This window comes from Bacillus rossius, chromosome 2 (genome assembly GCF_032445375.1).
Source record: "Bacillus rossius redtenbacheri isolate Brsri chromosome 2, Brsri_v3, whole genome shotgun sequence".
NCBI classification, from domain to species: Eukaryota; Metazoa; Arthropoda; class Insecta; order Phasmatodea; family Bacillidae; genus Bacillus; species Bacillus rossius.
The window spans coordinates 520,741-534,966 of NC_086331.1; the positions used below are offsets into that span (position 1 = coordinate 520,741).

Consider the following 14,226-nt stretch of genomic DNA (forward strand, 5'->3'; position numbering starts at 1 on the left):
AGCAAAATTTTCTTAAGAAACCTGACCTGATATTGTACTTGATTACAATATAAACACAACTGGCATTCATCATGTCCACCAATTACTCTACTACTATCCCTTTCAAAGAAAATTAATAAAATAGGGGGAAAAAATTGGTTGTCTGTAAAGTCGGTTTACGGACGATAGTTTAACATGACGTCATAACAAAACATTGATGAAATGATTGCATACTTTTATGAATAAAATTGAATCTTTTTTATTGAATTATCACTATTTTGTATGGATACAAAAAAGGAGTGAAATGAAATCTACAATTTAATTGATAAATTTACTTTTATTTGCACTCATTAATTCAAATATGTTTATTACTTTAACGAAAAGATTATTTTAACTATAACTTTTATGCATGTTTGCTATTTAACTTCTTCCAATCTGTGTTATTCTGTTAAGGATAGGATGATGATAGGAAAAGTAGGAAACGAATGGGAGTGTTTCAAGTTTAATGTGCCTCGAAAAAGTCAAATTGATGGTTGTTCCAATTGAGTGGAAGAGAGATAGATGCGGCGCAAGCGTACAATGAGCGTAACAGGACACAGCGTAATGGGACAATGTGTTTTACGGGACACTTTTTCGTGCATGCAGCCGGCATCGATTTATTAGACGTTGTCACGACAAAAAATTCTTTTTACTCCTGTTTGATGTCAATAATAAAATCATTCATTTTGTTCATAAAACCCAGGCTGATGGCAACAAAACTGGTTTGAAAATCTTCATGAAAGCTTTTGGGAACCAGCTGACTTCGTATGGCACTACCGACACAGAAATTCAATCATCCTCCTCACCTACTGAGCAATTGTCTGCTCGCCATTTTCCAAAGAAAATTCTGCCAGCTGAAAAAAATAAAACCACACTAGATACTGTAATGTATAATCTGAGGTGGACAAAGCCACCAGTGGTAAATGACTGAGGAAGGAAACTCGGTGGTGAGAAGACTGTGGTTTTGCTTTGTGCGTTCTCTAAGTGTCAAAGTTGATGAACTAAAAAGTGAGAACCTCGTGTTAAAAACGCTACTCCTTGATTCCAGAGAAGAAACTGTCAAAATTAAGCAAGAAATGATACAAATAAAGGAACATTTATCATCAGGTAAAGACCATAATGCAACTTATAGTCAAGTAATTAAGAATTCTTCCACTCACAAGACAGCGGAACGTGTAATTTCTCAACGGGACACGGTAAACCGCAGCCAGCCGCATGACCTACTTACCAGTCAGCAGGAATCCCGATGCGTCATGAGACATGATGACAAAGAACGTGCCGACAGTACACCATTCACGTTAGTGGAACACAGGCGCAAGTCCAACACAAGAGATACCAGTGACATTAAACGTTCAACGGAAATGAAGAAAACTCCTATGAAAATTGGGATTCGTAACATTTCCACACTTAAAATGTTACCCAAACCAGCACCCAAAAGAATGAAAGCTCTTTTTGTGACTTGTTTCGACCCAAGTGTAAATGAACAAGAAATTGTAGAATACATTTCAAGTGAACTGAACTTAGATCATATTAAAGTAACGAAGATGAAAACTAAATTCAATTCATATGCCTCCTTCCACGTTCAGGTTTTAGAAGAGGACTTCAGTCGAATTAATAACATTGTGTTTTGGCCCAGCGGCTGCCTAATAAGCCCCTTCTATGGTAAATTACACCCAGAACAAATCTTGAGCAACTCATCCACTACCGAGGAACTAAACACCTCTACCTGCAACATCGTAACTAATTCTACTGCTATTTCTAAGCCTACATCTGCTCCTACTTCTGCCTTAGCGCCTGGAGGGGCTTCTCACTAGTTCAGTGTGAAACTTAAAAATGAGGAGTTTATTTTATTTTATCAGAATGTAAGAGGCTTGAGAACCAAAGCAATTGAATTTTTTGAAAACATCTCACGTAGTGATAATGATTTAGTATGTCTAACTGAAACTTGGTTCACCGATAATAGTCTGAATTCTCATTATTTCAACAATAATTACCTTATTTACAGATCTGATAGGGATCCTGTATTAACTTTGAAGAGTAGAGGTGGTGGTGTCCTGACTGCTGTTAATAAACATAAATTCAAAAATGTAACATCTACGCATGAATATGACTATCCAGGAATAGAAGCTGTCTGGATAAATATAAAAACACATGATAAACCTTTAATCATTGGGAATATCTATATTCCCCCTCAAACAACTCCTTCAGCTTACACTTCATACTTTGAAGCCCTTGAAGATAAGTTTGTGAATTCTGATGTCTCTTTATTAATAATTGGTGATTTTAATGTTCCAGGCATTGACTGGCCTCAATTACATACCCAAAATATAGTTCATTCAAATATTAAGTCGAAAGCCAGATCATTAATCAACTTTGTATCAGCAAGAGGTTTAATTCAGCTTAATCAAACTCAACCTTCGGCCCAACTCTTGGACCTATGTCTCACTAATATTGAATCATGTCTGGTTAGCAAAGCTCTGGAACCACTAGTTAAAGAAGATAGCTTTCATCCTGCATTAGAGATAAACTTCCAATTTGATATGTACATCGTCTTCATATAAAAACTATAAGATTGGTGACTATCTCGGCCTTTTTATTGCTCTTAGGGACCATGACTGGTCAATTTTATACAATTCTAAAAATATAAATATCATGGTTGACTACTTAACGTGTACAATGAATGATCTTATAGATTTATTTGTACCTACTACTATTAAAAAGGCTAAAAAATATCCCCTATGGTATTCCAACCAACTAATAAAATCTCTTAAGAATAAATCGCACTATCATAAATTATATAAACGAAATCTGAATCCTTTTTACTATTTATTATTCTCAGATTACCATAAGGAAACTAAATCACTTATGTGTAGGGATAAAACAAACTGGCTTTGTAATATTAACAATAAAATTAAGCAAAACCCTAAAAAATTTTGGAATAATGTTAAAATAATGAGAAAGGGTTATAGTCAGCATCCCTCAATTAAAATTAATAACTCAATTACGGATAATAATTATTTAATTGCAAATTCCTTTGCTGAATATTTTTCAAGTGTCTATGTTACTACAAATAACACAAATAACCAAAACATATCTCCTTGTTGTTCATACAATATTCCAATGTCTAATATCTCGATTAGTTTAGTCCTATGGAGTATAAAAACCTTAAAATCTACATTGTCCACAGGACCTGATAACATACCAAATTTTATCATCAAAGGTTGCTCCTTAATCCTTGCTCCTCTCTTACAGCATATATATAATTTCAGTATTCTAAATAGCATCTACCCTGATAAATGGAAAATTGCCAAGGTTATTCCTGTACACAAAAATGGCAAAACTTCTATTGTTTCAAATTATAGGCCTATATCCCTGTTAAATGGATTTGCCAAAATTTTTGACAAAATAATATTTAAACACTTAGCGTTTAACGTAAATAATAGATTGTCTGATTCACAGCATGGGTTCAGAACAGGTAAAACAACCATGACAAACTTAGTCTCCTTTCTTAATCCTATTTATTCAGAAGTCATCACACGTGGTCAAGTAGATGTTTGTTACTTTGATTTAGCTAAAGCTTTCGACACTGTTAATCATCAAATACTACTAAGCAAATGTTCCAAAATTGGGCTAAGTGATAAATATTTATCATGGTTAACAAGCTATTTAAATAACAGAAACTTTTATGTTTCAGTACAGAATATAAGTTCAGATCTCCACCCAACTCCTTCTGGCGTCCCGCAAGGTGGCACACTATCTCCTTTACTTTTCAATATCTACATTGATGATATAACATCTGGATTACAGAACTCAGTTGGCACTCTTTTTGCCGATGACTTAAAGATATATAGAAAAATCTCTTCATATCATGACAGCTATCTACTACAATGTGATATTACAGAAATTGCAAATTGGTGCACAAATAATTTGGTCAATCTAAACATGGAAAAAACTGCTATCATTACCTTCTCTAGAAAAACCTATCCATTGCAATATGAATACAAACTTGATAACTCACCTATTAAAAAATCTCAACATGTCAAAGACCTAGGAATTTTACTGGATCAAAAACTATTTTTTCATCTTCACATTGAAAACATTATCTCGGTATCTAACAAAATACTTGGTCTAATTAAATTTATTACCTTTAACACCTCCAATATTGACTCTATTCTCTCCCTCTATACAGCTCTAATAAGATCAAAACTTGAATATGGTTCTATTATATGGAATAGCATCAATAACACTGATATTGAAAAGCTTGACAGGATTCAATCTAAAGTATCTGACTATATTAACAAAAAATTAAATACCATCAATAACATAGATTTAAATTCCCTCCTTGGTTCATTATCAACTAGAAGAAAGATCTTAGATGCCATTTTTGTCTTCCATTGTTATTATGGTAATCTTATATGTCCTCATATATTTGATGTTACTGGCATTAAAATTCCTTCTTTTAATAGCCGTAACCGACCTTTTTTGTGCACACTTTTAAATACAAATGATATTATATATAGACTTGTTAACAATTTTAATATGTATGTTAATCACTTACAACCTACCAGAGAGAAAAAACTTGTTAAAAAAATTATTCTTTCGGCATCCAAAGATTAATTATCTTTATGCTCTAATGTTATTACCTCAATTATTTAATACCAGATGTATTAATCTAAGGATACCAACTGTATTTATCCACATAATATTATATGTTCTGTACTTATACATTTATTACTCTCATGAAACATTTTTGTTATTTTAAGTCCTTTTCAGAAGTTAAGCACTCATATGGATATTTGTATGTTATGTTGTCTTGTCTTTGTTTTTGTCCTACTATTTGTTGTTCTTATAATTTATTGTTTTGTTCTTATTTTTGTTCTGTTACTGTATTTGTTTTTTTTACATGTCTTACATGTTGTGCCCACCGTTGGAGCCTTGTGCTGTTGGTGTGGCATGTAACAAATCAAATAAATAAATAAATAAAATAAATAAATAAATAATAAGATTGCTTCCAAAAGTTTCATATTAAGTCAAAATTTTCATAAACATAAACTAAAAATTATTTCAAAATTTGTATCTTATACTGAGGTGATTATTTGGAAATATGTATGTGAAAAACGATAAATGAACTGTATTTTTAAAAAAATACATTTAATTACATTGAAAAATATCAAGTGTGTATGAGAAATATTTTTATTTATGTAAAATTTAGTTTATTATAAAATGTAAACTCTACGGTTTTTCATCACATATTAAATACTTTATGTATCATTCACGGTATTTAAATTTAAAAAAAGTGACAAACCATTAAAAAAGCCAAGTATTCTGTGATTTAAACAAGTCATAAGCTGTAAATTCTAATGTGTTAAGTTAAAAATTAGCTCAAGATGTAGTTTTGGAAATTTACCCATGCTGAATACACATTATGTCATAAGAAACCTCAATAAAAGAGAAGAAAGATAAATATAAAAACATGCAGAAACAAGCCAAAATCAGGCGATGTCAAAAAATTAAAAACATAAACACAGAAAATTCTGAGAAAGGAACTAATAAAAAAATTGTTACAGTACCGATGAACAAAGTGGGTTAACAACGAGACAGTAGCAATAAGAACATTAAATAAAGGCAAAAAAATGACCTTGGATAGCACAACAACAAACAGAATAACCCAAAAATGATACTAAACCGATAAAATGGAAAAGCAACGACAACAAGAGACGCACAGACGAACCCAGCGACACCACAATGACAGCACAGATGAACACAGTACAATTCCTACGACAACCTGTTTGTGCCTGAGGACAGGAATAAATCACAGTTCTGGAAACATTGCAACAGTATTAATGAAAAAGGGTCAGTTAATGAATGTTAGAAGTAATACTTATTTTTGATTCAATACACTTAACAATTTTCAAATTAATAGTTACAAAAATTATCAAAATTTGGTTACATAACTTTTGTAAAAGAATAACATTTTACTGCACAATGGATATAGTTAATTATATATATAAAATTAACTATAGCAATACAGATTATTTACTAACCAATATGTATCAACATAAAAGTCCTTTAATGAATACACACAGAAAGAACCTTTCGTCCACTGCACATTATATTATTATTTAATTATAAAGAATGCTAGCAAGATATGGAAACTCTGTCACACTGACACATTTTATGACATCTCAAGGTATAACCTTAAATTTTTTTTTCCATTCAGTTTAGTCAACCACAATAGACTCCTGATTTATCCAGGTGCGGGTTAAACGTGCCATATTTCTATACACCATAAACACAAAAATAATTTCTTATTTTTTATTTTTGTGAGTGCACAATGGCAACGGCACTTGTGTAGCATTAAATACAATGTAGTGAATTAGCAATGCACCAAAGTAGTAATGTAATAAATCATCAAACAATACTTTGCTCATTCCTCAATAGCTATTTGCTTCCTTCATTGCATATTTATTTCCGATGATGCCCGTGTGTTCAGCCAACATTATTTTTCCCGCCATTCCGCATGTCAGCAGCATCTCTGGAGAGAAAAGCCAGAAGCTTTCAGGCATAGTTTACCTTGTCCCTACTAGCATGCGCTAGTGGCAAATCATGGCAGACACACTTTTAGTAAACAACAGTGTCGGGAATTACGTTAATAGGTTACATAATATTTCTAATAACATAAAATGTTGATTTATGCCTTTTTAAATCTTAATGTAACAGAAATATATCTCTTATATCAAAAACATTATTATTTTGTAACTCCGAAATGTTAGGAGCACCTACATAGGAATGTTATGCCCAAGCCTTATTATGTAAACAATGTGATAGGTATGTGAATAATTTTATTTAATTTTAGGTGGTTTAATCTTAAAATTTTATTGAACATTTACTTAAGTGTACTTCTAATGTATTTAGATGTACATATATTAGTACTGTAAATAATTTAACGGAGTAGTGTCTTGATTAAAATGGTAGTCAGCAAGCATACTTACCTGATTGGGGAAAAAAATTATTTTGATTTGAATACGAAAATTTGATGTTTTATTTCAAAAATCTAAACTACTGGTGGATGGGGGATGGAAGTAGTTTATTTTTTCTTTCAAAACCAGATGCAAGTAATTTTTTTCTTTTCTTATTTTGAATGTCAGGTGTGCAAATTTCATCAAGAACATTTTTTTTTTTAACTTAGGGTTGAGGTGGTTTTTTTAAAATCTTATGCAGAGTATTATTTTTATGTGCAAAATTTCATCCAGAAGTATCAAAATTCGAATTTATGGGAAGGTAGGAGGGCAGCGAAGGCGTGGTTTTGGTAAAATCTTATGTAGACAGTGACATTCCTTATTTTGAAGGTCAAGTATGTAAAATTTCATCAAGCTCTGAACAAAACTATAGATTTGTATTAAAAACAAACAAATATATACCCTTCTTTATACACATATATATGTATATAATTATAGACACATATACTATATAAACATTCCCAATTAATCACTGATTGTGTATATAAGATTTATATTCATTATAAGTAAAATAAAAGGGTACATGCCTACCAAGTGTAAGTGTATTAAAAGTGATTATAAAAATTAGGGCAGTTTTACCATCTTTGGTTAAACCCAGGGCTAAAATGTATTTTCTGGGTAGCTCTTTCTTATTCTTGTCTCACGACCTTCAGTTAACGTCTGGCTCTGAGGTAAACTTTCAGTTAAAGTTTACCATGGATGAACTGGTGGCTATCTGTTTAACCTGGAGCTAAGCATCAGAAAAGAAAATGGCGAGTTATCAGGCAAGATTAGTTAATGATAGTGATGAAAGAGAACCTTGCGAACAAAAATTAATTTTTAACGCATTTCGCACCCACTACCGACAGTTTGAATTTATATTAACAATTGTTAAAAGTTAATATATATATAATGCACTCTGGCATGAAAATTAAAATTTTTTTGCTTACATCCTGTTACTTTCTATATGAAAAAATCATCTTTCCTGGAAAAGTGAAATTACGTTAAACAAAAAATTGAAATAAATGTTATGAAAAAAAATACAAACCATATGGTACTTGTAAGAGTATGTTTAAACTATGTCTGGCCGGGAATCGAAACTGGACTGCCTAGGTGTGAGGTGAGTTATCTGACCACTCAACTACCTTGGCCCTGACACCACTTGGTGTTTCCTTAGGAAAACAAAATGTAGACTACTAACATAAAGCTTTGTAATACCAAATGCACAGAAATTTTGCAAATCACATTATCATGAAACCACATAGAAATTAACCTCAATTTGCAGCAAAAACCAAGAAATAGATGGTTGGGCAAGAAAAAACTGAAACTAACCTTTAAAACCATAACTACATTATTTAATTTTACCACATGCAAAAAATTAAATAGAAATAACTCCAGCTCCAAGATAAAAATTTTCAGTGTGTAATGTTTTGCAATATTTGCTTTGTTTTGAATTGTAATCTCATAGGCATTTTAAAATGTAAATCTTATTTTTAAATACAAAGAAAGTTATATGTTAAAGTTGTTTTTGATGTGTAATCATCTTAGCTCTCAGTATACAGCATTTGGTAGGAGAAATTTCATGAAAATGGAACAGAAGTCGATGAATAGAAATGTAAAAAAGTAATCACAAGTTTTAAGAAAACTGCAATTACAATGACTATAGTAATAAAAACTTTCCTCGCAATGTGTAAACGGACTTGGTAGCACAGCGGTAAAGCGTGGGTTTGTTAACCTCAACGCACGTGGTTCAAATCTCGTCACTGTATTTTTTTTTCTTATTTATAACATTATAATATAATAATATTATATAATAATGCTGAATCAGCTCAATTAGATTGTTTGTTTATAGTAATTATTTACAAACTTATTTCAGTCATTTAAGCACAAAAAAAAATCCAAACATATTCTTAGTGTTATAAATGTGTTTTAAAATGTTTCAGTTTAATATTATAGTAATGCCATAGAAGTATAACTTCTAACATGTGTGAAAACTTTAAGGTATTAACTGTTTAGTGAATTTTAATGAGATATACAGTATTATAATAAAAATTAATTGTTGAAAAGTTTATTTGCAACATGAACTACATGAGAACACATGAATTTACCTGTTACCAAGGTTAGATGTTTACAAATCACTGGTGAGAACTGAAAGACACTCACAATTTTTCTTATGTATTTCTGTTGCCAGATGAAGTTTACGACATTTTGTATGTAAGAGTTGTTCAATGACAGCAATGTTTTGTTACTGGCATTATAATTAGCCATTTCTTAATGTTTCCTTCTCCACCACCACAGCAAGTTGGTAATAGATAAAGTTTTTTTTTTTATTTTACATACTGTAGACTGTACATGTTCTATACAGTATAGGACAAGTCACACAGCAACCTAATAACTGTGCTTAGCTTGAATATTTGTGTGAATTATGATGGGCATTTGGTTAGCATGGTAATAAAATCATCATAAGAGTATTATTATAATAATTTCCAATCTTCCACTGAAAAATTACAGCTTCTTAATTTTGTGTTGCAACCGTCCTAACTAAGATTGCAATTCACAATATCAAACTGAAATCTAAAACCAACAGCTCAATAACTCAGACTACTGGAGAGAGAGGTCTTGCAACACTTACAAAACAATTTTTACTAAATTTTAGTTTATTTAATTACCAACATATCCAATATTACACCACATGCTGGCTAAACTTCAGACTTAATGGGAGGTGGTAAAATCGAGCCTTAGTTAATCAAATAACAAGTAATAACACACTATTCTTAAATCCTGGTGTTTAAAAATGAAATAATAAGGTGTAAAAAAATGTAAAAACAAACATTAGCCAGTGATGGGATTCAACTCTAAAGATTAAGAGTTTTGTAACCACACGCTTAACCACTGAGCTAAACAAACACAACACTAGCAGGCAAATAATATTGGATAAAAAGTATTTTTAAGGTTACAATTATTTCTTTTTGTAACTATTAAAGTTTATGAAATGTATATTCCAGGGTATTTTTGCTATCACAAAATTTATTTGGCATGCCAATATGCCTAGTATGTCCCCCGATGTTCACATAAGCCAATATATACAGGTTAATGCCACCATGCACTGTCAGCTATCTGGATGAATTTGGCTTGTGGGTACAGCAGAAACATGCACGTGCATTTGCATTAAAGACTTCGACATGTTAAACTTCTGTACATGGTGGCACACACTTCATTGCTTACTAACATTTTGCCCTCAATGCACCCTAAGTAGTATAACTTAACTAACTTCAATATAACTTTATTAAATAATGTTACGTTAAAAATAATATCCTCTTTATTTGTAAAGAAACATGTTAATGTTGCAAAATATTTTAAGGAAATCCCAGCAAAAACAACTGCTGCATGGTTTGAAAGTAAAATCATTACAAATCATTTAAAGTGTTTGACAAACATTTTCTGTGATAAGTAAATGGATATACTAATTGGTAAGTGATTTAACATAAATTTATTAATTAAATTTAGTTCTTAGGCCAACACCTAACCAAAACTATTATACAAAAAGTCAATTTTATATATTTCACTGTATAATCACAATCATGAGCCAAATTATGTTGTTTTTTTTTTTGTTAAATGGTATAGTAATAAAACATTAATGCTAAACTGTTGACCTGAAAAAATAAATTGATAGCTACACACAACAATACTCACTAACTTTACCACCTTATAATGTTTCAAACTGTTGCAAATTAACTACAATTTCTCGTATTACCATGGGAAACTACAGCGAGAAGTGAAATACTCTGCAAAGTATTTTCTCGCATCTAATGGTGAGGAAATTCCATGCAATTTGCATGAGTTGAGATATTTAAGAAGTACACCTATCTCTCACTTAGCACGACTAATTTGTTCCTAAAAATGCTCGTGTTATCCGAAATCGCGTATTCTGAAGCATTAGTTTCCATAAGTGCAAGGCTAATTTATTTAATGTGTTCCAAAATTGTGTAGGGAAATATACTTTACGTTATATAAATGCGTTGAATAACACTCAATTATAAATATGTCACATTATTTATCTTGATATGCCTCCCATCGCACTTTGTATGACAAATACGAAACCGCGTAACAGGAGATACGTGGTTATGTACTTTATCGTCAGTCGGCTGGCTGACTTGCCTGCCCGGGAAACTCACGTAGCGTACCTTTCCAAACAATCCTTTACTGACACTTAAACCGACATTACTGTCCGGATAGTTACATTTTAATTTTTCAAAAATTAAGGCGCTTATTCGCATATCACCACCTGGTTCACACCAATCCTGTCAGGCCAACGATTCTTTTTTTCATTGCCACATTCATTTAACAACCTTTTCCGCGTGAATAATCGGTTCATTTCTGTTCCGGTATCTAGTGTCAAATATATTCCCGCTAGTACAACCAACAGCATATGAATTATATAAACTTAGTAAGAGTCATTTCGTACGATTGTGCGATTTGTACGATTGCTTAAAATTAAAGTGCGACCAACATAAGCGTGGCCTTCATGACAATCTGCGCGCCTTAATACTTCTAGTTTTGTCTCAAATACTTGAACACAATCCATTATAAGTGATGAAGCACGTACAGTTACCGGCAGCTGAATGGGCAGACGTTGATCTTGTTTGAGTGAATTCCCTGCCACTGGCTAGACTGAGTTCACGGCCCGGTTTGTGGCCAGGCGACAACGGTACGGCAAGGTGGCATACTCGCTGAAGTAAAAACATTTGGTTCAATTTAACTTGCCATAGCTGATGTTTGGACAACAGCCGATAGCGAAGACAGACCTGCGCGCGCATCTCTTCCCCCCTTGTTTGGCTATCTGTATCCCAAGGCACATCTGTTGTTTACAGCATTTGAAACAAACTTCGTTGCTTCAAACACAATTTTTTTTTGCCTGCCGAGATTTCGTGCTAACTGAAATTTACAGACGTGCTATTCAAGACTGGGGCAGTAAAATTCACATCGCGCTAAATGAATCCGCGCAATCTGAAGACGTGCTAAGTGAGGGATAGGTGTATTATCAAAAATGTATTTAAGCTTGGTATCAAAAAACATGTTATGATCAACAGGCCTAAGTCAAAGACTTTAAAAGAGTTATGTTTACTTTTCATTGGCTAGCACTGCACCCCAATTGGTTAATTTTGCTACATTCTAAAGAGTATAAAAAAATGTGAAAAAATAACATTAAACTGTAATCTAGAGTTAACAAACCTAAAAGAAGCCTGGTGGCCACCAATTTAAACATAAGGCTTTTATTTTAATAGAAAGTGAAATTGATCAAATTTTTTTTTCTAAACTCTCTGGATGTGATAAGTGTAGTGGGCCAAATAAAGAGGAGACCTTAATATTTTCACAATGATTTAAGATATCAAAAAGAGTTTTTTTCTAAATGATAGCATGTAAGGGGGCTATAATTTTTTCCTACAATAACTGTTTGTAACATAATTCCAACGTAATACCTACACATTGTCCCAGGTAAGGTGAGAATTTTTGACACGTGCTTCAGCAAACATTCAGACTATGAAAGCAGAATAGTAACTTATTATACTAAACAAACACCAATTCTTGTAGCATCAGACTAGCTATCATTTATCAAAGTATTTTATAAGAATATTCACAATTCAAAGTTTTAATGTTCCTTGCAGAACCTAAAAAAGTCTCACCTTATCTTGAACAGCAAGTATTATACCTAGCTAGAGTAAATACACAGTACATCAAAACCTTTCTCTTACCAAAATTCAGTCACTTCACAATGAGAATCCAAAAACACCAAAACATCAGCAGATGCCATCTTAGCACCAGCCAAACGAGCTCTTATTAAGCCAGAACGCTGTGGCAGTCTTAAAAGATGAACTTTACTAGGTAGACGTGTCCTGATGTAATAATCAAGTTTGTGTTTGAGGTGTTCTGCAAAATAGCACAAAAAAATAAAGCCAAAACTAAATATTTAATAACAGAGCATTAAACATTCATTTAATGACAGTTACAAATCAAGTAACTTTATAATTATAATAATTTTTAAGGGGAGAGAGAAACTTTGCACACCTTCGAAGTACACAGTCCTCAAACAATGCTGTGAGGATGCTAGAAGTTACAGGTTTGAGCCCCTTATAAGACATTGGTGTGTCTTTAACCCCCAAAACATGTACTCACTTCCTGGCACAAAGCTATGCTATTAAAAAATAAATGGGTGCATGTCTGCCATGCAAGTTAGAAGTAAAACTTCACAGAGGGATAGGAAATTTTTTGGGTACACATATATTTGAAACATGTGTACTAGTGTGCTAGTAAATAAGCATACAAGTGGGTGTACAGATTGTGAGTGTATGAGAATGTGTGCAAGTGCACAAGCATGCAAGAGCACAAGTGTGAAAGTGTGCTATAATGAAAACCTGCCATAGAGTGCTGCTGCTGTCATCTGTGTATTTGGCAAGTAATTTCATAGCTGAAATATGATACATAACATTGCTTTCAATAAAGTACACAATGGAGGATACAGCTGTAGCAAACATGACAAAATTAATTTTTTTGACTGTTAATCCAGATAAATTTCAATCAATACTGACAAGATAAAAACATATCTTGGGTATACATACTTGATTATGCCTTCCTACCAGAAATCACTTATCTGGCTGGCATTCCTATGAAATTACAAATAGAAGTAAAGAAGTTAGGCATTTTCCTCAACAATGATTTGCCTTATTCTGGGCATGTAATGTATATAAAAAAACATTCTCTGTACTATAATTGATTCGCAGAAAAAAAAAATTTTTCTCTTGTTTTGTGCAAGGGTGACTTTAGTGGAGTTCTCTTGTACTGCCCCCTAACTATTGTGATGTGGCGTATGACAATTTAATAGAAAATCTGGCATCGAAGTTACAAAGGATCCAGAATACATGTTTACTTTTGATTTTTAACTTGAAGTCTCGTAATCATTTGTCTGAATATTATGATCAGCTTGGTTGGTTACGAATGCATGAAAGACAGATTTTTAAATTGTTTAACACATGTTTATAAAATTTTGAAAAATTCTAACCCAGATAATTTGTGCAACCTACTGGTTTGGTTACGTGATACCCCCAGTTTTAATACACGCTTGAAATCTGACTTTAAACTTTGTATTCCTGTCCACAATACGCAGTACTATTCCAACTCCTTCACTGTTTCTGCAGCGCACGACTGGAATAGG

At 32.4% G+C, this 14,226-nt stretch overlaps 1 protein-coding gene across 1 annotated transcript in view; it reads right to left on the reverse strand.

The window, feature by feature from the left end:
• LOC134529894 (polypeptide N-acetylgalactosaminyltransferase 1-like) overlaps window positions 1-14,226 on the reverse strand; it is an 85,872-nt gene that overhangs the window by 57,406 nt on the left and 14,240 nt on the right. Inside the window, exon 4 of the mRNA XM_063364452.1 lies at window positions 12,770-12,944. Coding sequence (XP_063220522.1) covers window positions 12,770-12,944 — 175 coding nt within the window. The remainder of the gene's footprint in view (window positions 1-12,769; window positions 12,945-14,226) is intronic.